The sequence below is a fragment of the Lactuca serriola genome, chromosome 1 (genome assembly GCF_051521515.1).
Source record: "Lactuca serriola cultivar US96UC23 chromosome 1, Lser_US96UC23_V15, whole genome shotgun sequence".
Taxonomy (NCBI): Eukaryota; Viridiplantae; Streptophyta; class Magnoliopsida; order Asterales; family Asteraceae; genus Lactuca; species Lactuca serriola.
In genome coordinates this window covers 222,041,054-222,068,853 of record NC_136408.1, presented here as the reverse complement: position 1 = coordinate 222,068,853, position 27,800 = coordinate 222,041,054, and the positions used below count along the sequence as shown (strand labels likewise).

The 27,800-nt window shown below is 35.2% G+C and overlaps 2 protein-coding genes across 8 annotated transcripts; both read right to left on the bottom strand.

Moving 5' to 3' along the window:
• Positions 1–3,513: 3,513 nt before the first annotated feature.
• On the bottom strand, positions 3,514–5,117 carry LOC145049588 (stem-specific protein TSJT1-like). The gene is made up of 4 exons (XM_078997976.1): positions 4,827–5,117; positions 4,208–4,448; positions 3,963–4,083; positions 3,514–3,851 (listed from the first exon to the last, which is right to left on the bottom strand). The coding sequence occupies exons 1-4, from the start codon at positions 5,036–5,038 to the stop codon at positions 3,664–3,666; spliced, it is 762 nt and encodes a 253-aa protein (XP_078854102.1). The 5' UTR covers positions 5,039–5,117; the 3' UTR covers positions 3,514–3,663.
• A 1,591-nt stretch (positions 5,118–6,708) lies between these two features.
• Positions 6,709–13,340, bottom strand: LOC145049557 (splicing factor U2af large subunit B-like). 7 transcript variants are annotated; one of them, XM_078997944.1, is made up of 18 exons: positions 13,144–13,340; positions 11,623–11,801; positions 10,885–10,986; positions 10,578–10,639; positions 10,171–10,339; positions 9,924–9,994; positions 9,646–9,750; positions 9,469–9,529; positions 9,243–9,358; positions 9,057–9,172; positions 8,887–8,985; positions 8,722–8,797; positions 8,462–8,550; positions 8,314–8,380; positions 8,139–8,228; positions 7,905–7,986; positions 7,223–7,290; positions 6,709–7,080 (listed from the first exon to the last, which is right to left on the bottom strand). In XM_078997944.1, the coding sequence occupies exons 1-18, from the start codon at positions 13,209–13,211 to the stop codon at positions 6,943–6,945; spliced, it is 1,758 nt and encodes a 585-aa protein (XP_078854070.1). In that variant the 5' UTR covers positions 13,212–13,340; the 3' UTR covers positions 6,709–6,942. The 7 variants fall into 7 exon arrangements, with proteins under 7 accessions (XP_078854070.1, XP_078854081.1, XP_078854075.1 ...); XM_078997955.1 differs by having other exon boundaries at positions 9,243–9,355; XM_078997949.1 differs by having other exon boundaries at positions 10,171–10,336.
• Positions 13,341–27,800: the final 14,460 nt, after the last annotated feature.

Here is a 27,800-nt window from a genome sequence, read left to right as displayed (position 1 = left end):
AACATAAAACTTAAACTATAAGCTAAAGCTTAGTGAGTTCTCCCAAACACCATACACAACCAAACAAATATACATAATACATGTTGGGTCCACAGTCTCCCGACTGGATTACCCTGGCCCATAACCTCCCGGTTGGATTTCCACTCTGTCCCACAATCTCCCAATTGGAATGCCACTCTGGCTCATAATCTCCTGATTGGATGGCCACTGGCCTACAATCTCCCAATTGGATTGCTTGGGTTTATTGGCCAACAGCACAAAGCAGTACAACCTCAACCCACCCACACTGTGTCGATATATGTAACAAATAAACATATAACTAGGGATGTCAACGGGACCAAACAGGAGCGGAAATAACTGCCCCCGCTCCCGCCCCCAAAATAAGTTGTTGCCCCCGCCCCCAAATCCCCCGTTTACATAGCCCCTGGTCCCACCCCCGGTTACCTCCATCGCCCCCGGACCCACCCCCGTTCCCACGGTTCTCCCAGTTTATAGGTTTAAAATTCGATTTTTTTGCTTAAAAATCATTTTGTTTTAGGCTAAAAAACTATTTTTAATAACTTTAAAAGCTTAAAACCTAATCTTTTAGAAACTAAAAATTAAAAATCCAACATTACGCATCCAACATTACAAAACGACAGTTCCAACAATCTTACAAATATAAAATACGACAAATCCAACATTACAAATATAAAATCCTTACATGTCCAAAAATATGATCAATTCGCTACATATTCAACATCCATTAATTGGATACGGGAAAGTGAAACCTACACTAAACCTAAAATTAGAAAATCTATTTTGTATATGTATTTTATATTAAATATATATTTTTTACATAAATGTACAACCGGGGCCCCCACGGGAGTACGGGACGGAAATACCGACTCCCGACCCCGGTCCCGAAAATAAACGGGGTTCAATTTTGCCCCCGCTCCCGCTCCCAGTTTTTTTAAAAAATTTAGTCTCGTATGGTATCGAGGTCCCGCGGGAGCGGGGTCCACGGGGGTTTTTAACATCCCTACATATAACTAGCAAGTACAGGTAATCATACTGATCTACCAATCTAACATATAATCAACATAGCATCATCCTATATACCGTGATACATAACCTAGTAGTCTAACATTGGTGCCTTCGACCCACGAGTAAAGTGATGAGAAACTCACCTCACAGCCTTAAAAAATATCAGAAAAGAACGTTGTTCCAAATGCCAACTCTACATGTCACCTATACAACAAACAGTGACCTAAAATGAAACTGCAACTCAAAATACCCAAAAAGCCCCTAGGTCAAACTTGGTCAAACCCAAGTCCAAGGTCAAATTCAGAAAGTCAAAAAATCAAGGAAAGTCAACATGATTGAGTATGCCCCGCTTACCTAGTTACTACATTAGGTATAGGCACGACCTAAGTAATTATTGGGGCTTTAGCCCATTACGCACAACATACCACTTGGTACGCCCGGCATACTCCGCCTAGACCAACTTCTTATCATTAAGTGCTTATTTCTTAAAGACTTTTCATCTAAATTCAGATCTAGACACAAAACATCATTATAAGTCATAAATTTTCCACCTTTATGACTTTCCATGGATAGAAAAGGTCCAAAAGCTAAAACGCTAACTTATTATTCCATTAATACATCATAACTCTTGCATGGAAGGGGTAGAAGGACCAGTATCACATTTTTATGGTTCTTAGCACCTCAAAACGTCTGAAAGGACAACTATTCTGGTTATAGTAGACCATACTCATGAACACCAAGCTTATGGGACCAAATATGAACACAAACTCAAGGCTAGCGAGATCTAAGCAAATAAGTCATCAGGCTTCAGACTTTATACCTTCAAATGATGCTTGAGGGTGAAACACTTATGGATCTAAGATGCATTGAGCCTCTAAGATGATTTCACTTCCTTCTTCTTCCTTCAAGAACACCAAAATGCACTCTAAAGCTCAAAAAGACTCACACAAAGGATTAGGATTTGCTAAGGACGAATTAGGAGATGGAGGCTGATGAGGGAAAACGTCTTGAGAAGATAATGATGCTTAAATATGGTTTAAAACCTAAAAATTAGGGTTTACTCGTTTGTTACGTATGCCCAACGTACTCACCTGAAGGCGTGTTTTCATTAAGTGTGTCATGGGACCGTTTTGCAACAAATTAAATACTTATGGTCAAAAATAAAATTACTTGAACAAAGGGTGTTACAACAACCACCAAACTAGCATCATAACACCAAATGCTACTAAATTCACATCTTCAAGAAAATGAAAACGAAAATTAAAACCCAAGTAAATATGCATAAAAAACTTGCATATTCTGGCATGAAGAACTTCAAGCTTGTTTCATCCCCTCAACAACCTGTTAATGATTTACATGGATCTAGGGCACATCGGTGGATCAAACCATCTAATGGATAAGAGCTTCGACCTGAACTTCGAGCAGACCCAAACCTTCTACTTGGGTTGTTGTCGGTCCACGATGTCATAATTATAGCTCCTTGACTATATAAGCAAACGACCATTTGTGAATTTGTGTGTTCTCGAAAGAAACACTTTTTGTAACAGTTGGAAAAGAACGTGAGAGATGGAGAAGAGAGAGAGAGAGAGAGAGAGAGAGAGAGAGAGAGATATCAGTGGGGCTAATGCTTTAAATAAGTCCACTTGAATGAGTTACATAAAAAGATAATTTTACCCTCACATGTTATGCACGTGCGTGAAATTGAATAGCAATTGATTGACGTCATCTGGCGGAGGAACCTTCTATGTAATATTGAAATAACACAATGACTGACTTTGACCATTTTCTTGAAGTTTGACTTTATGTGCCTATTTCACCATACCATAGGGATCATTTGTGTAATTTTGTCAAAAAAAAATTATATATATATATATATATATATATATATATATATATATATATATATATATATATATATATATATATATATATATATATATAGGTTTAAAAAAAACAACATTATTAACCATTATAAAAAAAAAAGTATCAAAAAGTTGTAGAAAAATAAACTTGTAAAAAAACTAAATTTGAGACAGATTCGTAACAAAAAATTTAAGTCGAACCAAATTTTTAATAAAATTTTAAAATATGGGAAAAAAGGTAAAATTTAAAACAATGGTGGCCTATTCAATATTGAGATATCAGGTGACCATATAGAAAACATGAGTTGAAAATAACATTTTAGTTCACATGATTTATTTGTTGTAATATTGGTCTCTCATTCTAATTGTTGCTTATGTTGAATCGTTAAGACTCATCATGTGTCATGCACATGAATGTATTTTGGTCTTTTTTTATCTTCCTATTTGATTCGAGCACATTTCAGATTCATAAGTGTTTGATTAAACACCACCCACTTAGTATTCACCCAATTGAAATAACATATCATTATCATTGATCAACTTCCTTACGACAATGTTGAGCATGTGAAGTATATGTTTTGAAGTAGACGTCGATTTATACCATGACCATCTTAGACGTAGACAATGGCCAAACATGTAATTTAGTTTATAAAGAGACAAGACAATAAGAGTACATTTTTCCAAAGAGAGAAATCTATAGTGAAAGTCAACAATCTAAATTTTATTATTCTATACAATAAAAATCAAAAAACTCAAAAGGAAATTATCATGCCCCTTATCCCCAAGTAGCCCAATTAGCTTCACTTCCAACCCTAGGCAATGCTTGTGTGGTCTTTGAATACACATCAACTTTAAATGTAGCACCACACATCACTCCTTCACTATCAACCCTCGATATTGCCTTCATTTTGTTCTTTGGATGCTCAAAGCTCATCAATCCCCCTTCTGTATGATACATACACCCTATACAACAAACAAAAATCCACAAACATCAATATACATACAATATCAAATCATAATGAAAAGACAAAATTGCCCTTTCTTCAAGTAAATCGAAAGTTTTGGAACCCTTACCGGTTGGGAAGGGAGCAAATGACTTGGAGCAGCTAGACTTTATGACCATCAAGTTGTCAGAAATTACAACGGAGCCATCAGCCGCTATGCCCCAGAAAAGCTTCACTCCTCCATCGGCACCCTATGGATCATCACCACCAATTTGCCATATTAAGTAAAATGTCGAACATGCCCTCTTTATTATTGTAAATAACATGATACATGAGAGAGTACTATAACTGTATAAGTATTGAAAGGACACTTACAAGTGAGACAAAGACAGTTTTAGCCTTGAGATCATAGAGTATAAACCCAAAACTACCCTCCATCTCCCTGAGGACTGAGTGGGCCGGGTATGGGCCACGATCACGAAGAGTTTTGTAAGCTTGGATCACAAACATGGGCTCATTGGCCAGCTTTGTTAGCCCATATTGCTTGTTAAGGGTGCATAAGTTGTCTAGACCTCCCAAGAATATGCAATAAATGTCCTCCATGCTACTAAACAACCTGCAAATACATTTCATCAATGTCATACACAAAATAAAAATCCTTCTATTAACACTAGAAAATTTTCTTTTTTAGGATGTCGTGTAGAAAATAAAGGGTTAATTGGTTAAATGCATGTGTATCTAAGCAACTACGTACTTTTCATTCTTTTCAAATCTATGTAACAAAATGGTTATTAGACAAAACTATGGTACGAATTAAACAACCACTTTTCAAGGGATTACACCAATTACACGAATTACAAATAAAATGTTGCCACTTTCGTAAAATAAATGGCTTTGTGCATATTTAGTATAGAACCCCAAGTTTTAAATCAATTGAAAACAAAAGTAGAACTTCTTTACATAAATAAACATCATCCAAAGATGAAAAGATTACCTTCGTTGGGAGGAATTAGAGGTATGAGAAGAGGGATCAAACGCCAAAGAAGCATCATTTCCAAAAGAAAATGAGAGAGAATTGGGATTGGAATTCAAGAAATGGTTCAAAGGATGTTGATTCTGTTGATGATATTTGTGTTGTGGATCATGTGATGGACTATTGAGTTCTTTTGGTGCACTAACCAAACCTTTCTTGAAATTAGCCAACATATTTTTCTTGATAATAAACGAAAGAGGTGTTGATTTTTTGTATGAAACGAATAGATGATTGTGAATGTTAAAGTGTTTGTATGTGTGATTAGTATTTATAGTCGTAATATTTGATAGTGGATGTGGCAATATTATCCAAAACAAAATAATGGATAAGACATGTGACATGAGATATGGTGGGTCATTTCTTTAATAAAAAGGTTCCCTTTTATTTACTTATTAATCCGGAGTTAAACATAAGAAAATATAAAATATTCTTATAATTAACTGATGTTTATTAATTTCATTGTTGGGTAATCGTTAAAATGATTAAATTAATGATATATAAATAAAATTAACTATAATAAATATTCATTCTTAGTTTCTTTTTTAAATATAAAAATATTTCAAATTGAAGTTTTAATTTTTTTTTTTAATAAAAACATAACAATGGAGATAGATAGTACACTTTAGTTTGGGGTGGGGCCAAAGAACAATGAATTGGTCCACACGTGAAGGTGACGGTGATCCAACTCAATATGTTCATCCTCATCTTTTTCCTTTTTTCCTCAGTGAATTCTTTATAATTAAGGAAACTAATATACTAATTTGGAAAATATACTTCTTTCAATGCCTTGAGATTATAAATAAAACCATAATACAACATTTTTAAAAAATAAAATATATTCATATACCCAATTTGAAAATCAAATATATTTATTTGATAAACCCTCAAAATAGCACACTATTAGAATACACTTACACGTATATTTAATTAACTCATTTTCAAATATAATTTTGGAGAAAATGAAGTACACAATTATGAATGATTCTTGCAAATATATTTCACCGATACGTTAGTTGTGAATTCTTTTTAAACATTTCAATAACAATATTATCCACCTGACGACTATATCACAACAAAATATTTTTGGTGCGATTAAATTTGCATATATTTATTCTAGTAAATGAAATTTTTTTTTGCCACATTTCACATTCTCATTCAATTTATCCAATGTCATTTTATAATTATTTTAAATTAATTTATTTTTTATGGGTTGTCTATCATTTTATCAACTAAAGATATTCTCTATTCAGTCTTAAAACTATATTCCAGTCTTCTAATTCCTTTAACATAATTAAGTACTTCATCTTATTAAAAAGAGTAAATTACACGAATGGTCCCTATGGTTTAGAGTAATTTGCGTGTTTGGTCTCTAACTTATTTTTTTTAACTCGAAAGGTCCGTACAGTTTGTTTTTGTTACGCGTTTGGTCCCTGTCTTACCTAAAAAGACTATTTTGCCCTTGATTTTTAATTTATTTAAATCAAAACACCCCACCTCCACTCCCTCACCTTACCTTACATACTCCACCATTTTTTTCCTTTTTAAATAATAGTATTTTTAGGTAAGATATGGACCAAACACGTAACAAAAACAAACAGTAGAGACTTTCCGAGTTAAAAAAATAAGTTAGAGACCAAGCGCACAAATTACCCCAAACCATAAGGACTATTCGTGTAATTTACTCTATTAACAAATTGTGCTTTTCTTTGTCAAAATTTTAACTAACCGGTTGTTGATGTTATCTCGCCTGAAATAATATTAGAAAAAACCTAATTTCAGATGATTCGATGCTCTCGTGTACTCATTATATAAAAATATCCATCATAGGATAGGAAAAAAGAAAGAAAGATAAATCCTATCGAATTATATATATATTGCAATTTTCATTAATACATTAGATACTTATAAAATTTAAACGTTCAAAGAGAGTTCCATCAACTCAACCAACTATCCTTGAATTTTGTCGACTTACTTTCTCAAAATATAAAAAAGAGAGAATTATATATTTAAAAAAAAAAAAAAAAAAAAAAAAAAAAAAAAAAAAAAAAAAAAAAACATAAAAACAATAATGATATTTCTAAGCTCCGTAGTCCCCCTGCAAGTATTTATCCTCCGGATAGTAAACAGCCGTCACAACATTCCCTCCAAATTTCCGGCCACCCAAAGAATCCTTTGCCTTGGCACAATCAGAAGGCTCAGAATATTCCAGAAACACCTGCCAACCAAAAGTTATAATAAGGAAAATGTTATAATAAAAAGAAATAAGAGTATGCTAGATTTTTAAAACTATAATAAGGAAAAAATTGAAAGTAATAGATTTTTCAAAGTAGAATGTGTATTAATAACTTTTTACATACCTTTCCAAGACCATGAACATGTTCACCATTTGGATCAGGACGTGGAATTACAACATTTGTCAAATCGCCTGTGCAAGTTATATACACAAACAAAAAATATGCATTATGAGTTTATTCAAATGGAATATTTAATATCCAAAAAATCTAGAGTAAATTACACGAATGGTCCCTACGGTTTGGGGTAATTTGCGCGTTTGGTCCCTAACATATTTTTTTAACTCGGAAGGTCCCTACTGTTTGTTTTTGTTACGCGCTTGGTCCCTACTGTTTGTTTTTGTTACACGTTTGGTCCATATCTTACCTAAAAAGATTATTATTTAAATAGGAAAAAAAAATAGTGGAGTAGGTAAGGTAAGGTGAGGGGTGAGATTGGGGGTGTGTTTATTTAAATAAATCAAAAAATCAAGGGCAAAATAGTCTTTTTAGGTAAGACAGGGACCAAGCTCGTAACAAAAACAAACAATAAGGACCTTCTGAGTTAATAAAATAAATTAGGAACCAAACGCACAAATTACCCTAAACCATAGGGACTATTTGTGTAATTTACTCAAAAATCTAATCCACCAACACTAAGATTTTAGGGTTAAACAATTAATTGTTAATAAGTTGTAAACATTCCACTTTTTTATTGATTTTTTACTTTAAATTATAGAAGAGGATTCGAGTATGTATTTTTTTTTACCAAATTTTCGTCCTTCTTCCCTCATATCCTCTAATATTTCTTCATATTCTCCATCATCCATCAATTCGTCAGCATTGATCACCTTCATTGCACCAAAAAATACCATTTACAAAAATTATTCAAAAACATCATATTTTCTCATAATGAGGTTTTCCACATTAACCAACTCCTAACATTTTCTCAAAAACATCATTTACATTTTTTTTTTTAAAAAAAGATAAAAACATACGTTACCTCAGTTAAACACAAAACTTTAGTTGGAATCTCATCAGGTAATCTAGGTAATCCAGGAAGATTAAACCCACCAACTTGTAAGGCCATTTTCTACAAACAAAAACATGAAGTTAAAAAACATGAAAAGTACATAAATAATAATTAATAATAATAATAATAATAAACTCTGTAGTACCTGCATAGCTATATGTTGTTGAGCCTGGGCCATAATGGTCTCCTGTTCAGATTTCATCTGCCCGCTGCTGTAAAAAAAATAAAGAGCACCAAAAACATCAGCATTTAAATTAATAATAATAATAATAAAGGATATTTTAAATAAAAACCTGATGGTTGCACGTCTGACTGTGAGTGTTTTATCCCCCATTTTTAAGCCATTAAGTGCAGCACAAGCAACGTCTGTAGCCGCTTGATCCTGAACATAACTCCCAAATATTTTTTATTTATTGGAAGAAAGAAAGAATAACTGACAATAACGCCCTTTTTTTAACTTTAGGACAAGGTGCAAAAATGTTTAAAAACTGAGAATATTTACAGATTGATATTGTTTAATTTAAAGAAGAAAAAAAAAGGTGATAATTATTACCTCATAGACACAGAAACCATATCCTTTAGAGTTTCCAGTGTCTCTATCCTTCACAAGGTCAAACCCACGCAGTGGCCTGAATCATTAAAACTCCTTATATTTTCATTTTCTAAAAATATTTATAAAAAAAAATTTATAAAATTATAAAATTATAAAACTACATACCCAAAGGATTCTAGCAGCTCTCTTATCTGTACCTCAGTGAAGTAATAAGGTAAACCCCCAACAAATATACGATCAGGTCCTTCAGCTCCACCAATACCACTAATTACACCCAAAAAAAAAAATCAGATTCACGATAATGAAGGGCAAAAACGTCTTTTTGACTCACTTACCCAGGGGTAAGTCCAGCAGCAGCTAAATTAAGGTTTGGATTTGGTTGACTGGGGCCAAGAGTTGCAGCTAATGAAGGATTATAGTCTGTAGGTCTTCTCACTCTCACAGAGACTCCCTATTGAGGAGTAAAAAAAACATATGTCAAATCTATGTAAGAAGGGTAATATGGTAATTTGTTTGCATGCCTCAAAGATGATCCCATCTAATGCCATGGCATTACTTGCTTCTTCAACTGTTCTCATCTCCACAAATGCAAACTTCTTTTCATGGTTAATGTACACATTAACCACCGCATCACCTGCTATTGGAATATTGAATTTAGCTACAATATTTTTATTTTTATTTATTTATTTATTATTATTATATATGATGAATATATTTGAAGTCAAATAGTCAATGAGCTTAACTAACCTGGTCCAGCAGAATTTCCTCCTATGGCTGTCATAATATGGCTGAAAAAGGTTGCTATTGTCTGCTCAACACATAAAAAGACAAAATATTACAGAAATAGAAAAATTAATTTTTTTTATTAATGATGTATTAAAAAGAAATGAAAGTAAATAAATTAATAGAGGTATGATGTAAAACCTGTTCATTGGCCAAAGGGGGCAATCCACCAACATATACCCTACGTGCATGCCTTGTGGCCTGCTGAGTCATCGCTTGAGCTGGCATCATGGGAAGACCTCCCAACTATTTAAAAAATAAATAAATAAACAAAAAAGATCCACAATAAAAAAAAAAACATATAGTCTGCAATTGTTAAACTTCACAAGCTTTCTAGGGTTATATTCAATGATAAGAACGAGAAGGGTATTTTTGTCTTTTTCGAGATCTAAAAAACCAAAGGAAAAAAAACATGTTACCTGTGCTGCACCAAAAGGAAACATGTTCTGGAACATTCCAGGCATTGCTTGAGGAGCATCTGTCACTTGTCCTGCATTTAAAAAAAAAAAAAAAAAAAAAGGAAAGGATTCAGTGAAAAAGTATAGATAAGAGAATGGTGTTGCATCTTGATTTTCAAGGCTTATTTACATATGATAGAATGATATTGTATCAATTGTATAAGGAGAAAAAAAGAATGAGATGTGATATGATAGACCTAGTCCTTACCTAGATGTATAACATGATTGATTGATTGATTGATTGAGTAATAAATATGATAAGAAATAAATATCCTTTCACTGCAGATGCTGTGTAAGCCTACCAAATAACAAGCTGTCTGAAGGCGAAGAAGAACAAGATCCAGCTGATTCCAAAGTGGGACATCAACATTTGCCTTCTTACCCAATTCATACACAAAAACACAAACAAAACCACACACAACAGCCAACAACACAACAAAACAATTGTCCTCAGTTTTCGGTATTAAATAAACAAATCAATAATCAATAACTATAACCCATCTAATCTAACAACACATCATAATTCATTATTTATTTATTTACCACAAATATCTAAAATACAAGACCTACAACAACAATAATGAATATTGAATAGTGTAGGATGAAGGTACTAACCAACTGCTCCAGGCATAGTTGCAGCAGAAGGTGGTGCCATGTCAAAACCACTTGTTCTCTTGCTGTAAACAAATTTTGTTTGAGGTGTTTGACCATGAATGTGTAACATCAAAGGAACAAAAACTACAGCTTTCTATGCAAAAATAACATGTCTTTTTGCTAGTTATTATATATAAGGGAGATAACAGAAGTACACATAAAGATGAACTTTGGATGAAGGGTGTAACAAATATGCTAGCTTTTTACATGACTTGGTTCTAGAATCTTGATATATTAATTATAGACTATTAAAAAAAAGTGGAAAGACCTTTTTGAACGAGATCTAGATGATTCGCGGGATCGATCGGGTGATGCAGAACGTGATCTGTGTCTGTGATGCCTCTCTCTTTCTCGATCATAATCATTTCGCCTGCATAAGTTAATGAACATCTAAGGCCAAAGAGGGAGGGGGTATACAGGCATAAAAGCATAAAGTATGTATACATGCAATAAAGCATACAACATAAAAGCTCGGTACCCTGACTTTAAAGCTATGTTTGGCGTACTAGCTGAAAAGCTATCTGATAACTGAAAAGCTAGCTGATAAAAAACTATGTTTGGTAAAAACTAGCTGATAAGCTAGTTGGAAGATATAAAATCACATAAAAGGGCATTTAGAAAACTATGATTTTTATAATTATTTAAGGATATATTTGGAAAATTTTAAAAATAAACTCTTGAAAAGCTAGTCTAAGTAGCTTTTTAATAAGCTAGTCTAAGTAGCTTTTTAAAAAGCTAGCTTATAAGCTACTTTTCGGTTTGCCAAACATGACAGTTTAAAAAAGCTCGAAAAATAAGCTAGCTTATCAGCTAGTTGTGGTGCGCCAAACACAGTCTAAGCCTCCACGCCCTCGTATCTGAGTAGTTTTATGAGTTTATTTAAAAGGTATATAAAGTAGCAAGTAAGTAGGCATATCTTTTTCTCCTAGCATCATGTGCATCTAGATAACAAACTCAAATCAAAACAAAGAAAGAAAACATGGGCAAAAAAAATTCCAAAATTGACCTGCTATAGTCACGATTCCTTGAACGCCCGTCATCTTCATTTCTATCCCTTCCTCTCTCATCTCTGCTACTTCTTTCTGGATAATCTCTGTGTCTTCTGTCTCTACTTCCCCTATCCCTATCTCTGTCTCTCTCACGCTCTCTAGTCTTTGATCTCTCACTATCTTCACGCCCTTTGTGCTACAACAATCCAACATGAAATTAAGGATATAATGTTACCACTAAATATAAAATCTCACAAAGAGAGATATGAGTTATAGCCATTTCCGAGGTTTCTATGAACCATAACTTAAATTAATCCATTATTGACAGCCTTGATTCCATATTGGAATGGTTTTCTTGTACATTATTGGGTTTAAAGTGAAACCTATAGTTGAGAAACATGCTGAGATTTATCTCTATATTATTCTTACAGTTAAAGGAACCCCTTTTGTGTATATACGCATGTTACACACAATTTATCTGGTGTTCCTCACTGTATAATATTGCTTTTTGTATAAAGTTCCCCACTTTATGGTCGAATTTATTGGGAGTTTACCTTTGCTCGTTTCACTTACATATTCTTACATAATGAAGTTAATTTTACATTAGAAAGTGATGGCATATAAACGGAGCTGTTACAATTTAACACCAAAAGTTTTCTAGTTTGTGGTATCTGTTATAAGATCTAACAAAAATTTCCTTTTTTGCCCCAGAAAATTGTTTGAAACATATACTCATTCCTTGCCATGAAGCTTGAGGTGTTTGATGACTGATACCACGTAGTTTGATAAAACAAACACATTTTCAATGGTGAAATGAATAAAATTGCCTCTAGTTATGAAAGATAAAGTCATCTTGTGCACAAACATCAAAAGTATCAAGAATTCTACATTATGGAAATGAGAAAATAAGTAACTAAAGCTTGAAATATAGGAAGCAAGGGTGCCTCCTCACATTGTTGAATCCCTTTCTCTATGCATCAGGTTCATGTGTGTGGCAAGATGCACTTTATTAACCTAAACTGATATGGGCACATTAAGTGAAATGTAAAAACATGATAAGGCATTTGTTAAAAAGATGCTCACTGTTTTATGTAATTGATCCACAAACTAAAAGGATAAACACACCATCATTTCCTATTCATATGGGTCATTGAATTGATAATGCGGCAAGCAACTTCATGAGACTGAGAAAGTATCAACTTTGAAATTTAAACAACCCACTTTGACATAGAATTCCAATTTGTAATTTTCTATTTACAAGTTACTAAAAATTATATACAAACAACTAAACAAGTGAAATCTGTAGAAAAATATAAATCCTGAAAACTTTATGTACATCAAAAGTGCAAGTACAAATGCATGTGTAACATCAGTGCGATTCTGGTACAGATACATACACAGGTTACATCAACTAACCAAAATTAAGCTTAAGTCCTAACTACAACTGAAGTCATAAAATTCCATTAGATGATGCTGAACAATTATAACCCGTAATCAAACATTAGACGTAAAAGAAAAACAATATCATCAAGAGGTACCTTCTGAATTTGTGAATCCCGATCTTCAAACACATCATAAGGTGAAGAACCTCCACCTCCATCCCCATCGGCGTGTCTATTTTCGTGTCGCGAAGACATTGTAGCTCGAATTCAAAGCTCTAACTGCTCTAATTTTTTATCAACTGTCGGGAGGTTCGGTTTTGTGCCCTAGATCAGAAAACGCTGGTAATGAGTCACATGACATGGAGGTCTCTTTCCTAAATCTCTGTTCTGAATTGTCATGGGCTTCAAACTATCGGGCCAATATTATTTTCTCATTAAGGCCCAATTAAGAGGTGGGCGGTAAACCGGTGTGGCCATATGGTTATGGGAAAAAACGGTTTGAAAAAAAGATCCAATCTAGATATATATGATTTGCCGGTTTGATATAGATAGCCGGTTAGACAAAACCGGATAAAATGCTAGGGTTGAGCATTGGCTAAGTTTGGACGGTTTTAGGGTAAAACGGAACCGAACCCATAAATTTTGGTTTCTGGGTTTAAGCACGTGTTGGCTTCGGTTTCTGGGTTTGTGGGTCGGTTTCATCGGTTTTGGGTTCAACCCATGGGTTTTGGGTTTTGGGTTTAACGCGGTGGGTTTGGGTTGTAACCATTTTTTAACAAATCTTTATGACTTAGAAAATAAAACAAAATTAACAACCTAAATTTAAATAAATTAAAAAAAAAAATTACAACACCAATACAACATCAAAAGTATGTTGTTAAAAGTTTACAACAACCAAGTTTAACAAACAGTAAACTTTAAATGGTATATATATTTTCTATTTTATTAAAATATATAAGGTTGATCAGTTTTAAGGCAGGTTCAACTCAATGGGTTGGGTCAGTTCCTATGGGTCGATTTAAAGTACTAAAACCGAACCCAGCACCCATTTTTCAATTTTTAAAAATTTAAACCCAAACCCAACAATTTGGGTTCGGTTTTGTTGGTTTTGGTCCGGTTTTAGTTTTTCGGTTTCGGTTTTGCTCACCCCTATAAAATGTGGTTAATTTTCACAGTTGAAAATTTCAATATTAAATTTATTTTTTAATAGTTTTATAGTTGTTTGTGACCATTATTGGGCCAAGATGAGTTTTATTTGTCTCTCTCTAATCTATATATATACATTTATAATCATGTCTTCAATTATGAAGTATTTGACATTCTATTTTATATTTCATAATCTTGATTCTTCGGGTTTTTTCGTATTTCAGGAAATGACATCTGATCATTGGTCATTCATAATCTTTAGTTGGTGAAGGAGCTACAAAAATATGTTAAGGAAGAGGTAAGAAGTACGCAGCCCATTTTGACGGTAGGGATGTGATATTGTCATATTTATACATATATTTAGGCATTATTTTAATACATTTAAGCTATATTTTGGTTAATTGCAAAGATATTTGGTACTGTTGGGTCGTGTTTTGTGTAATGAGTTGCGTCTATTGGGCTCGTTAGTTAGTCCATTTTGTATCTCCGGTATGGGCCTGTCCATCCGTGAGTTTAGTAGGGTTTAGTATATATAGGAGCTTGCATGCATCCTAGATAGTAACAATATAATAGAACGATCAGAGTATTCAGCAAATTTATTGTTATCGTTCTTGTAACCCTAAAATCCTCTATAGCGGAAGTTCTTAGTCGAGCTCTGCTGAGGATTATTTGATCTAATCATTCGACACATATTGATCCATACTTGTGTTATTTACTGCTTTTACATCCATCGCATTACCTGTTAAGAAGATCTAATCGATCTTTAAGTTGTTTAATAACTTAACAATTGGTATCAGAGCAGGAGGCTGTGTAATTCATACACATCTTTTCTGTGAAAAAGGTTGCGATTAGGGTTATTCCGCATTAACTAATATTTATTGAGCCGTCATCCCTTAATTGACGTATCTCAGCATTTATTTGTTTTGCCCTAATCTTACATATATTACAAGTCTGATCTTTCAAACAGGTTACGATCAAGCATGGACGAGTCACAATCAAATCCCATAAACATCGCAAATAGCATTGGATCAACGACGAAGATTCCCATCCTTTACACCCAGGATTACGAAGTCTGGGCACATCACTTTGAAGATTATGTTATTGGATCTAAAGACAATGGATACCTCATCTGGGAAGCAATCGTGTCTGGACCATTCGCTCATTCAGCAACGTCTAGAATCATTAAAACACAGAAAGAGTATAATGATCTGTTGAAGGACGTAAAAGATATTGCTCAAGACGGAAAGGATAAGTTTCAGTGCAATATTAAAGCATTGAGACTAATCAGATTCGCTCTTCAATCGGATACTTTCAGGCTAGTGAGTTCATGCAGCACTGCCAAAGAAATATGGGATAGGCTACGAGAGTTATATTCCACAGACGAAGATCTGGAACATTCCATTCAGACCTTACTCTTGTCTGAGTTTGGCGAATTTAAGCAGAATCCCGAGGAAACTGTTACTCAGACATTCGATCGCTTCAATCATCTTCTCAGTAAGATGATTAAACACGATATTGAAAGGAAGTTGATTGAACAAAAAGTTACATTTTTGAATGGTCTTAGATCTAAGTGGAGAGCGGTTGTGTCCACTGTTAAAGCTCATGAGCAATTCAAATCTTATTCATTGGCTAAGCTAGTAGGAATTTTGAAATCCCAAGAAAAGATTGTCTTGCAGGAGAAGAATGTGGTTTCAAGCTTGGGTTCCTTGGCCCTTCTTTCAAAAAGCAAAAGTGTGATGGAAGATGAAGACCTTAACTTAGAAGACTATGACTTTACCTCTGAAGACTATGCAATGATGGTGTCAAATCCAAAGAGGTTTATTAAGAAAAGGTTTCCTACCAATAAGAACCGAAATTGGCAAGGAAGCTATAGTTCTGAAAAAGTGAGGGAGGAACCGATTGTAGTGGTGTTGATTTTGATGGCTTGTGCGGAATAGAAAAGATCTAGTGATTCATCGTACAAATTCAAGAACACAAGGAGTAAATAATTCTTTTTAAGCTCATATTAGATCTAGAAAGAATATACAAATGGGTTTGTACAAGTTTCTCTCTCTAGTCTAACACTCCAAATGGACTCTTACATAATGGGAGTCACTCACTTCCTATTTATAGGAAAGACTCAACCCATTTACACATACAAAGAGGAAAGCCTAAACAATACATCCAAGCATGACTTTGCACCCTAACATTCTCCCCCTCAAAGTTAGGATTGGATGTCCCGACTTTAATCTCCAACGAGCTAGCGCGATCAAGACCAAACTCCCCCTCGAAGTAACACCGGTCTTCAAATCCGCAAATGAATATTCGACAAACCCGAGAAGCTTCGAATACCCATCATTCTCCCCCTTTTTATAATCAAAAATTGATTATAAAACCCACTAAGGATGAGAAACGCCCGAGGAATAATCTTCACAATACTCCCCCTTGATGTGTACCAAAAATGAATCACCAAAAATCTTGCACGGAAAAACAATCACGAAAAAGCCACAAAATATTTCCAATTTATGAAAATTTTTGACTTTTTAAGTGAAAGTTGCAAGATTTTTCAAAATCCGGGTAGAAATTGTCACTTTCTGAAACTTGTAGGGACCCGTTGCGCCAAAAACAGCCAAATATGCGAAACTCTAGCCCATTTGCGAAACCGGGCATAAAGCGTTAATTCGCACAAACTGCAGGGACCAAAACTGAAAATTCTGCATTTTTTCAGCTTTTATTGCCATTTGCGAAGTTGGGTCAATTTGAAGTCAAAACCCAAACTCGTAAACGAATGGTTATCACCTAAAAATTCCAATCTGAAAATACAACCTCATGTCACGACCATTTCAAATAAAGACGACACCATCTCTGAGCCTCCAGTGATCTTACATGAAGCCATAAAGCAACCCGATCCGCAGCCAAAAGAAGCAAAGATGGAAGAATAAAAACAAGTTGATGCCCAGTATTCACGATGTGAGCAGGTCCTGTCACGTCATGGGATCAGCATAATCAAAAACATAATTCTTTAGTTAAGCCGTATTAGCCTCCGTTCACATTGGAACAAGAACATAGAACATTCATCAACAAAGTGAAGGGTATTCTAATTAATATCCCGTTCATTAAAGCAATAACTAAAATGCCCGAGTACGTAAAATTCCTTAAAGATCTTCTCGATACTCATCAATAACTAGAAAAGATGTCCAAGGTTGTTCTTAATGAACAATGTTTAGCGGTTATCATAGAGGGGATACCAACAAAAGATGGGAGATCCAGAACACCTGACTTTGCCATGTGAATTTGGAGATGCCACAAAGACATTTGCTTTAGCCGATTCTGGAGCAAGCATAAATTTGATGTCTTATTCTTCCTATCAAAAGCTTAACCTTCCAGAATTAAAGACAACAAGGATGGAAATCCATATGGCAAATCGTTCAGTGACTTATCCTCGAGGCATAGTTGAAGACTTATTGGTTAAAATCGGAAAATTCAATTTTCCAATTGATTTTGTGGTCATAGATATGAAAGAAGATGAAGATGTACCAATTATACATGGACGCCCACTACTCAATACTGTGAGAACCTTGTTAGACATTCAAGAGTATAGGCTTACATTACGAGTGTGGAAGAAGGTGATTATATTCGGGGTTGATAAAAAAAATTGAAGAACTCGAAGGCTCAAGATGAAATATTCTTTATGGATGGGGTGAATGAAGAAAATGAGCTTGAAGAATTGGAAAAGTTAAGGGAAGAATAAGTACAAACAAGGGAAAAAAAGTTAAGCTCACCAAACGTAGAGCCTCGATTCCCATGACTTTTGAAGTCGTTGCCTTACCACAGCAAAAACTCAAGTTGAGGAGGAACACAAAGATAAAGAACTTTGTCCAAGTGATGAAGAAGAAGATCAAGAAAGTAAGGAGACCAAGCTTGAAAAAATGGAAGTTGACAAGAAGGAATCCACTAAAAATAAAGGGAAGAGCACGAATGCTGAAAAATCTCAAGGAGTCAAGAGAAAACATGATGCATGCGACGACCCAAGGAAGAAAGAAAACACGAAGAATGCATATATAAGGATAGTTGCTACCTACAAAAGGAGGTCGAAGGAACAAAAGGAGAAAAGAGAATTTTTTTTCTCCAAATCGGTACAATGCAGTCCAGGAAGGAGTTCGACTCACAACTCCATAAAAATGAAGCGCTTATTGGGAGGCACCCCGAGCTCGATTTGCATTTTCTTTTCCCTTTTTTTAAGTATATTAGTTTTGCGTTATTTTCTTTTTAGGATTAGTCATTTGTTCATCTCTATTTAAAAAATCAAGTATTAGATCTAATTTGTGAGTGGTAAAAATTTTAAAAGAAAAAAAATGGTTTTTGTCAATGTTTAGAGCCCAAGACGTGGGAATATATTACCACGACGTGGGAGTTTAGACATCCCCGATCATTTTTTTGTTTAAATACTCATGATGTAAGCATTAAAAACTCACGACGTGAGTTTCGAGGGGACCAAGCACCTTTTTACTCCAAACAAAAACCCATATGACCATCATTTAGTTTACACTTGCGATGTGAGACGAAAGAAAATCACTCCTTTGGTCCCCCCACTTGGATTTTTCAGCTGCCAATTGTTTGCTCCTTCTTAATTTTATGTTCCTCACTCTTAAAAGGCATGATTTATATATTTAAACCCTTTAATTTCACTGATTTTATGTTTATGAGTTAAGGTTCGTTCTTAGGGTTCATAGAGTAAAAAATGATGAAATTTTCTGTGAAATAAGGTTTGCATGTATGAATAATATCCTTAGATTGACTAATAAACTAAAATCTTAATGGTAATTTGGTCCGATTTGGCCTTAACAACGAGCAAATTCATCACTGCCGACGAAATAAACTTACGTTGTGAGCTTTGAGCCTCACGACGTGAGAACTGGAACACATACCCATTTCGTTTTCTGTTGACTTAACTGTTGTGGTTTTTGTTTTTGGTCTTGTTTGTTTATTGTTCTGCATATTTAATGGGTCATAGAAAATCAACTCAACAGTCCCAATGTGACGTGTCCAACCTCCACCCATTCTATGACTTCCCAAACGACATTCCACGTGATATTTTAAACAACTACACCAACCGATTGGGATGGTTATATAATAGAGAATTTGATATCCCACCAATAATCAAAGTCGATCTTGCTACTACTATCCAAGAGGAGTTTGTTCATTTTTCTTCCTTATATTGCGTTTTATGTGCTTTAATAGTTTTATGCATACAATGAGTGCATTGTATGAAATAAGCATGGGGTAGGGGATCGAAAAAGGATTTTCAAGCATAGAAGTAATTAAAGAAAAATGATGAAAATTTAAAAATTATATATACTTGCAAAAATAGTCTAATAAATCTAGTTATTTTAAAATTTTAATAATATTGTTGTAACATTCGAGATTTTGGTATGTTTCCTTTTTAACCCTTATGTAAAAAATTTCCCTCATTTTAGTCCCTAGCTAGTACGTGGGGTGTACTCTATGAGTACGCTTAGCATACTAGCCCATTGGTGGATCACGGATGCAACCACGTACGCGAGGCATATGTGGGAATACGTAAGGCGTACGCAATGCAGGGGCAAACCCTAATTTTTAGGGTTTGTGACCCATTTAAACAGCTTAAGACACCCTTGGACCTCCTAATGAACAACCTCCATCTCTCTATACCCTAATTGCCATGTAAATCTAGAGTCATCTTCATCTTAGCAAGCCATTTGAGGTAAAAAGCTCTCATCTTGATGGTCCCTTATGCTAGATCCAACTTAGGGTGTTATTTGTGCATTTTTGGGTCCTTTAAGCCATATTGAGATTATGGTCTACTCCAAAAGCCATGAATGTTAGATCTTAGCACCTTTGGGGTCCCTTGTCCACAAAAATGCAATCTTTATGAGTTATTTTGGTCCATGCATGTGTTAGGTTCCTTAATATGGCTCTTTTTGAGTTTTCGGTCCCATAAAATCATGCATGGGAATAAAGTTGCCAACTTTACGTGTTAAGTCGTCATTTAGGATCAGATATGAGAGTTTGGCTTGATGGCTTAACCGATTAAGTTCTTAATGGGTTAGATTGGTTGTCTGCATAGTATGCGAGGCGTACCCATCTCATACGTTGCGTGTATTGGCCCCATAAAGAGTATGTTAAGCGTAAGTCTAAGTAGCTTAGCATACTCAACAGTTTGACCATAGGTTAACTTTCACGGGTTTGGCCCATATTTTGGAATTTTAAGGTTTGGGCCTTGTTGGGCCATTAGAATTCTGACTGTGGGTCATTACTAGGCTATAGGTTTCTTGGAATTAGGTTTATGATGGGTTTTGGGCCCAATTAGGAAGTTGGGCCATATTGGCCCTTGGGATGACATTTAATAGTTTGGGTTGGGCCTTGGTTTTGGGCCAAGTAAGAGAAGGGTAAAATGATCTTTTACCCTGGATGTTGGATAAGTAATTTAGATTCTTGATTATGGGTCGAGATCCAAATATTAATTGGATATTATTTGATGATCTTAGCTCACGTAGATTTTTTGGATCAGCAGACAGAGATCTTATTTGAGAGATTCAATGTGTTTGGCAGGTCAAATGCATGAATGTTGGCCCATAGTTTATTATGATTATGATGATAGTTGTATGTGTGACTCTTGCATGTATGGTATCTGATATGTATGTCGGGCGGGACCTGATGCCAGACGGGGCTTGATGATTATACTATATGTTATTTATCCTTGTGATTCTTGCATGTGTTGTATGTATATCGGGCGGGGCCTGAGGACTGACAGATATGTTCCGAGCAGAGCTCGATGTCGGGCGGGGACCATCATATGTTTGATATGTATAATATGTGTTATTTTAAGGAACTCACTAAGCTTTGTGCTTACAGTTTTTAGTTTATGTTTCAGGTACTTTGGGTTCAAAGAGGAAGAGCTCGCGATGACTGCATTGCACACACCCTATTGTTCCACATTCTATATGACTATGATGTACTTGGATGTTTATTGATACACTCTAATTCCCCTACGGTTTTATGATATTGTTTTGGATAATGGTTTTAGTAATATAAAAATCGGATTTTTTAGAATTAATTTTTGGGTCGGTACAAGATGGTATCATAGCCTTAGTTTGCGGAATTCAGGCATACTCTCGGGTGTGTCTGAACTCAAACTAAGGGTTTGGTAGATTTTTTTCAAAAAAATAAATGTTTTGTAAAAGGGTTTTCTAATAAAAATAAAAGTGGTGTGGTGCATGCAGTTGATCGATCTTAAGTAAGTTTTCCCAATATACTAATACATGTTTTATGATATGCTTTAATTTGTGAATATGTGAATCACATGTTAGTTATGGCTAAGGATTTGCTCAGGATTTGCATGATAGAATGCTAGGAGAGATGCTTTTATATGCCTAATGCGTGAGCTTGTAGACTTGCATGCTAGTACTGATCAGCTACGGATAGGATGGCCTGTTTAGGTTATATTTGTTTCGATTAATCGATGCTCGAATGCTGCTTGTTATTTGCTTTTAGGAGTTTCCATTAACTTTAGCTAACTAGTAAGCGAGTATACTAAGTTACATATTGTTGAGACTAAATAGTTTTAGAAGGTTAGGTTTTAACTCTATTGTGTAGCTCTTGTTTATGTCCAACCGTTATAGTGTGAGACCTTTCATTCCAAGAATTATCTAGTGACGACGATGTATAATTGTACTCGTGAGCTAGTAAGATGATGTTAGGGGGGAGTTCCTTATGCAGCTGATGGCGGGGAGTGATGTGGTGGTTGCCCTAGGAAATCCTAGGAAGAGATTTAGTGTTGGGAGCCTTTTCTTGTTGAGGATTGTATATATGGATTAGGAGTTACTTGCAGGATTCAAAGCAATCATTGAGGAAAGTACAGATGGATATGGAAGGTCGTATGGGCCCATACTACTGGAAGCAGATGATTCGTACTTGAGTTAAAGAGAGTTGCGATGATACTAGGAAACTTGTAGAGTAGAAGCCTCCTCGATATATATATATATATATATATATATATATATATATATATATATATATATATATATATATATATATATTATACCTTATAAAGCATATTTGGTCAAATGTTGAATTTTAAGTCATACAAACCTTATTGCGAAATGTACAATGAATTTATGTATTGAAATTTTATCCGGTCAAAATATTCTATCCAATAATCAAGCAAGTCAATGAAATTGGAAGACCCATTCAAATGAGAATTCCCTAAATTTTTGCTAAAAATACAAAAGACTGATTCAAATGAGGATTCAAAATTTGGTGATGGGAGTTTGGTCATTTGAATCAGTCAAACGATTGACTCAACCATCCCATATCTCTTCCCCGGTCATCGACACCTTCTCCTTATTTCTTAACGAAAATGAATCCCTCATTTTCAAAGTCCTTTGAAACCTAAGCCTATGCTCTTTTCTTATTTTAGATATAAATACTCTTAACATTGCCACTATTGCATTGATACAGTCGTTCTCTCTCAGTCGGAACCATATATGCAAAAAAGTAGTAGTGCCTCTTCATTTCTCCTCACTCTATATGCCTATTTAAAGGTAAGCATCATATTTATCTCTTCTTTTCAATTATTTGTTAAAAAAATTCAAATTTGCTCTATATTGTAATCGTTTTCACCACAGACTGAGTCAAAATTTTGTTTTTCTTTGTATAAGCTGTCATGATTTTAGAACCTGCACCGATTTCAAGTTCTAATTTTCACTCTCAAATTCGATTTGAAGGTAAGCAATGGTTCTATCATTCTTTTCGACCCATTCCATGTATCTTTCTATCATTCATAACATAGGGTTTTTATTTGTTTTATTGTGTGCTACTGCATTTCTAATTTTTCTGATTCCATCTCAATGATCATTACACATTGATTTTGTTCTTCATATCTAGGGGTGTAAGTGAGCCGAGCTACTCGTGAGCTACTCGGGATCGACTCGTTAAAAGCTCGACTCGAGATCGAATTAAATGAGCATGAGCCGAGCTCGAGCCTAAATATGAGGCTTATTTATTAAACGAGCTCGAGCCGAGCTTCAATTAATGGGCTCACGAGCCTAAACGAGCTTAAACGAGCCTATATATCTATATAGGATATAGATCCGGTAAGAATTTTTTTTTTGGTAGGAAGGTAAGAAGTTTTTTTTCTACATATTTTTTTTACGAACAAAATAAATGAATCACTAGATGATTCATTTGTAAGATGATTCACAAGAAAAAATTCCCAAAAAAACATATTTATGATTCATTTTTAAGTAAATTAAGAATGAATTCACTTTTATGACAATTTTAGTGAATAACAACAAAATCATTGTATAAATGAATCATCGACATGTTTTTTTGAGAATTTTTTCTTGTGAATCATCTTACAAATGAATCATCTAATGATTCATTTTGTTTGTTCGCGAAAAAAATATATAGAAAAAAAACTTCTTACCTTCCTACCAAAAATTTCCTTCTTATTTGATATTGACTCTATATATATATATATATATATATATATATATATATATATATATATATATATATACACACACACACACATATATATATATATATATATATATATATATATATATATATATATATATATATATATATATAAAGACTCATTTAGGCTCGATTAAGCTCGCGAGCCCACTAAATTGTTCACGAGCTGAGCTCGAGCTTGGTCAGGCTCGGGCTCAGCTCCACTTGTTTACACCCCTATTCATATCCAACAGTTTGCAGACCAATAATCTGTTAAGAGTCGTAGATCTAGCCAATTTATCTGGTCTAATGATCCTTCCATCTTTAAAGAATTTTAGGTACATGATTTTTATACGTGTGCATTTTTGTTCCAAAACTATTAAAACCTTGGCATATATTGATGGTTTGAAGCCTCGATATCATTAAATATCTTAAAGCCATGTTATTGAGAAAACTTACATTCATTAATTTATCAATTTAGCCACTAAACAATTACTTTTCCTTATAATTGTAAAGTTATACTTCAATGGATAAATTTATAATATGATTAAATTATACAGTGCTTTTATGTATGTTGTCCTGATATTGATATTGAAATTGGGTATTCTGCAAACAAGGTTTTTATAAATGAACAAAAAAGTGCAATGCTTTACAAATTATTTTTTATAACTTCCCTTATATTTATAAATTGTTTTGTGTTTTGGAAGGAAGTGCATCACTGATGTTTGAGTGGTTTATTCTAGGCTAGACGCTCAAGGCTCCTAATTATGAAATTTTTTTCCAATTGACTTCTAATATTTTTTTTAGTTATTTTTTGCCTTATACTTGCATGTTTTTGATTTTTATGGAGTTGATAAGAAATAGGGATGCTCGACACTAAACCTTTTAAAGCAACTCAACCTTAAGGTAGAGAAGAAAATAATTTTAAACACCATTTTTAGCATTTTCTAATATATACAGGTCAATCTTTTTACTAAATTCCATTTATTTATATTACAACATCATACTTTGATTATTTCAATACATTATTATAACTAAAATAACCATCAAAACAGAGGAAATATAAAAAAGAAATAAAATATATTTGTTATTGATGTGTGGCTATGTTAAAAAGGCTTCATACATGCAAATGGTTTCATGAAAATGGCTTACTTTGTTTATTATGTTTTTTAAACTCTTGTTTGTTATAGGAACAACATTTTTGTTTGATAATGTTATCTGAGTTTTTGAGTAAAATGGAAGCATGCTTGTTTAATAAAATGGAACACTTTTATTTATATGTAGAGGTTTGGTCTTTTCGGTCAATGTAGTAAGTGGTTCTACGTTCCCTATTTTGACCATTAATATGGCGAAATCATTAAAAACAATGGGTTGGTTAATAACTTTGTATAGTTAATATAGCTTGAATATATTTTGAATCTTTCCTTTTTGTAACACCCAAAATCAGAAAGACCAAGAAAGGAAAGAAAACCCTACGTCAAGGGGGTCAACTCGTCGAGTCCAAGGAGGAACTCGACGAGTCCGAGCGGGATCCGGGTCGAGGAGTAAGTGACCGACTCGGCGAGTCGAAGAATGGACTCGGCGAGTCCGGTCTGAAGAGGGAAACCCTAAATCTGGGACTTTGTGCACTATTTAAGCACGTCATTCTCTTCCTTAGGGTTACTTTACAGCTCCCCTCATCCAGAACATCGAACCCTAGCCACCATATCCATTTTGAGCAAAGATCTAGCCTTGGTGTTGTGATAAGAAGCTTGGAAGAGAAGGAAGTTCATAGTGGTGCAAGAGGAAGCCTTGGATCCAGAGTTGGTGTGGCTTTTCAAAGCATTTGAAGGTAAGAAGTTATTACCTTCACTCCTTTGCTCATAGTTTCCTTTTTGTCATGAGATTTAGGGCTTTTATGTCATGTTCTAGAGCCATTTGGAGTTAGAAGTCTAGATCTGAAGTTGTTACTTCAGATCTAAGTGTATTCTGGCCTAGAGAGTCATAAAGTATCGGTCTTGGGGGGTGTAGGTGAAGCATGGTTGTCTTAAACCCGAGTATGGAGTGTTTTGGGCCTAGATCTCCTTAGCTACACGTAAAGTTTGCAACTTTACGTGAGGAATAGGCCTTGGAAGAGTGGATCTACAGTTTGGAGTCCCTGCATGACTCAAAAGCTTCTGAATGTATGAAGGACTGAATAGACTCGACGAGTCCTTCGAGTGGACTCGGCGAGTAATATGAAGATTAGGAGGAACTCGACGAGTTGGATGAACAACTCGGCGAGTCTGTTGAAGTTTGCCTTGGACTCGGCGAGTCTGTTCTTGGACTCGGCGAGTCAGGTCGCGAAACCCCGAACCCTTCGAGTTAAGACTCGAATCAGTGAGTCGGGTGGAGACTCAATGAGTTGGTCAGGACAGGACTCGGAAATCTGTGGACTCGGTGAGTCATGGGCTGACTCGGTGAGTCGAGTCGCGAATGGAAGGACTCTGAGCATATGAACTCGGCGAGTCAGTAGGCAGACTCGGCGAGTAGGGTTGACCTGGAATGTTGACGTTGACCAGGACTTTGACTTTGACCAGAGTTGACTTAGTTGACTTTCGGAGGATAGTTAGTCTAAGTGTTGCATTGATATTGGTAGCTCGGGGAGCTAGTGGAGCAGGAGTTCAGAGAGTTGACGGGCAGCAGCTAGAGGGGTTATCAGCAAGTTCAGCAAGTATAGTTGAGTTTCCCTTTGTGTAAATGGGTCTACGGCCACAATGCCGGTCCATCTAGTTCTGAGTAGGAAGACCCGGGGGTTAGCCCTAGGCACAGTATGCTAGTATGATATTCAGGACGAGGTCCAGTGTAGCGGGCGGGAGCCCAAGGAATGGTTTGCATGATAGTTATACTTGTTGTTTGTGTGATACATGTATGTGCCTGGTAGGAAGGTGAGTGTGGGTGAGGTCCCGTATCTCACCAGCAGCAGAGTATGGACGGTGTTCCATATCTCATTAGCAGTAGAGTAGGGGCGAGGCCCAGGTTAGGGAAAGAGTGAGTGTGGGTCGGGCCCGTATCTCACTATCAGTAGGAGCGTGGACGGGGTTCCATGACTCATCAGTTGCAGGACATAGGCGAGGCCTTTAGAACAGGATTCGGTAGTGTATGTTTAGTTTATGTGTTGTGATATGTTTATGTGTTAATATATGTTGGTGGGCGAGGCCCAGTGACAGGCGAGGCCTAAGTAAAACAAATCTATATCCGAGTGGGACTCGAAGCCAGGCCGTTGTAGCGGGCGAGGCCCGAGGTAGGGGGCGAGGCCCAGAATAGTAGGCGTGGCCCAGTATGTGCTGTATGTGGTTATGCATGGTATGTGGTAGGTTAGAGAACTCACTAAGCTTTGTGCTTACGGTTTTCAGTTTTTGTTTCTGGTACTTCTGGTAGCGGAGGAAAGAGCTCGGGGTGATCGCATGGCACACACCATAGATCAGACAGCCTGGGATGTTTTACTTTGATAATGAACATATGTTTTGGAAATTAATACTCTAATTATGTTATGGATTGATAATTATGTTTTAAGTAATGTTTTATAAAAGAAATTTTTAGTCTTGAATTTTGGGACGTTACAAGTTGGTATCAGAGCCTTGGTTTGAGGGATTCGGACATACTCTCGGGTGTGTCTGAACTCAAAGTAAGGGATTGGTTTAAAAGTTTTCAAAATGAAAAGACAGTTTTGTAAAAAGAGTTTCTAGAAATGCACCAGTTTTAGAAAAGCGAAAAGAATTCAAAAAGAAAAGAATTTTGATACGAGAAAAGGGTGTGGTGCATGCAATCAACCGAGCTCAAGTAAGTACCCCAAAATACCCATACAAGTTTATGTTATGATTATCAGTTAGTAGAACAGCATGCTAGATTAGGACTAAGGATCTAGGGAGGATGCCTTATATGCCTGTTATATGCGCTTTGAGCTACATCATAGTGTTGATTAGACAGTAGTAGGATAGCCTATTTAGGTTATGCCTGAGTTTATGAGCTTATGTTGCATGCTAGTACAGATTCATGATATGACATTATGATTGCTTGAGTATGTTATGGTTAGATTTTCCCTTGTCTGAATGCTGCTTGCTTTGTGCATTGTGGGATTCTGAGTGAGGGGAGTTAGCCATTAGGTGAATACGTCACGTCGCATGTAATCAAGGTTGAATAATCGCAGAGTACTGGATTTGGCCCTATTG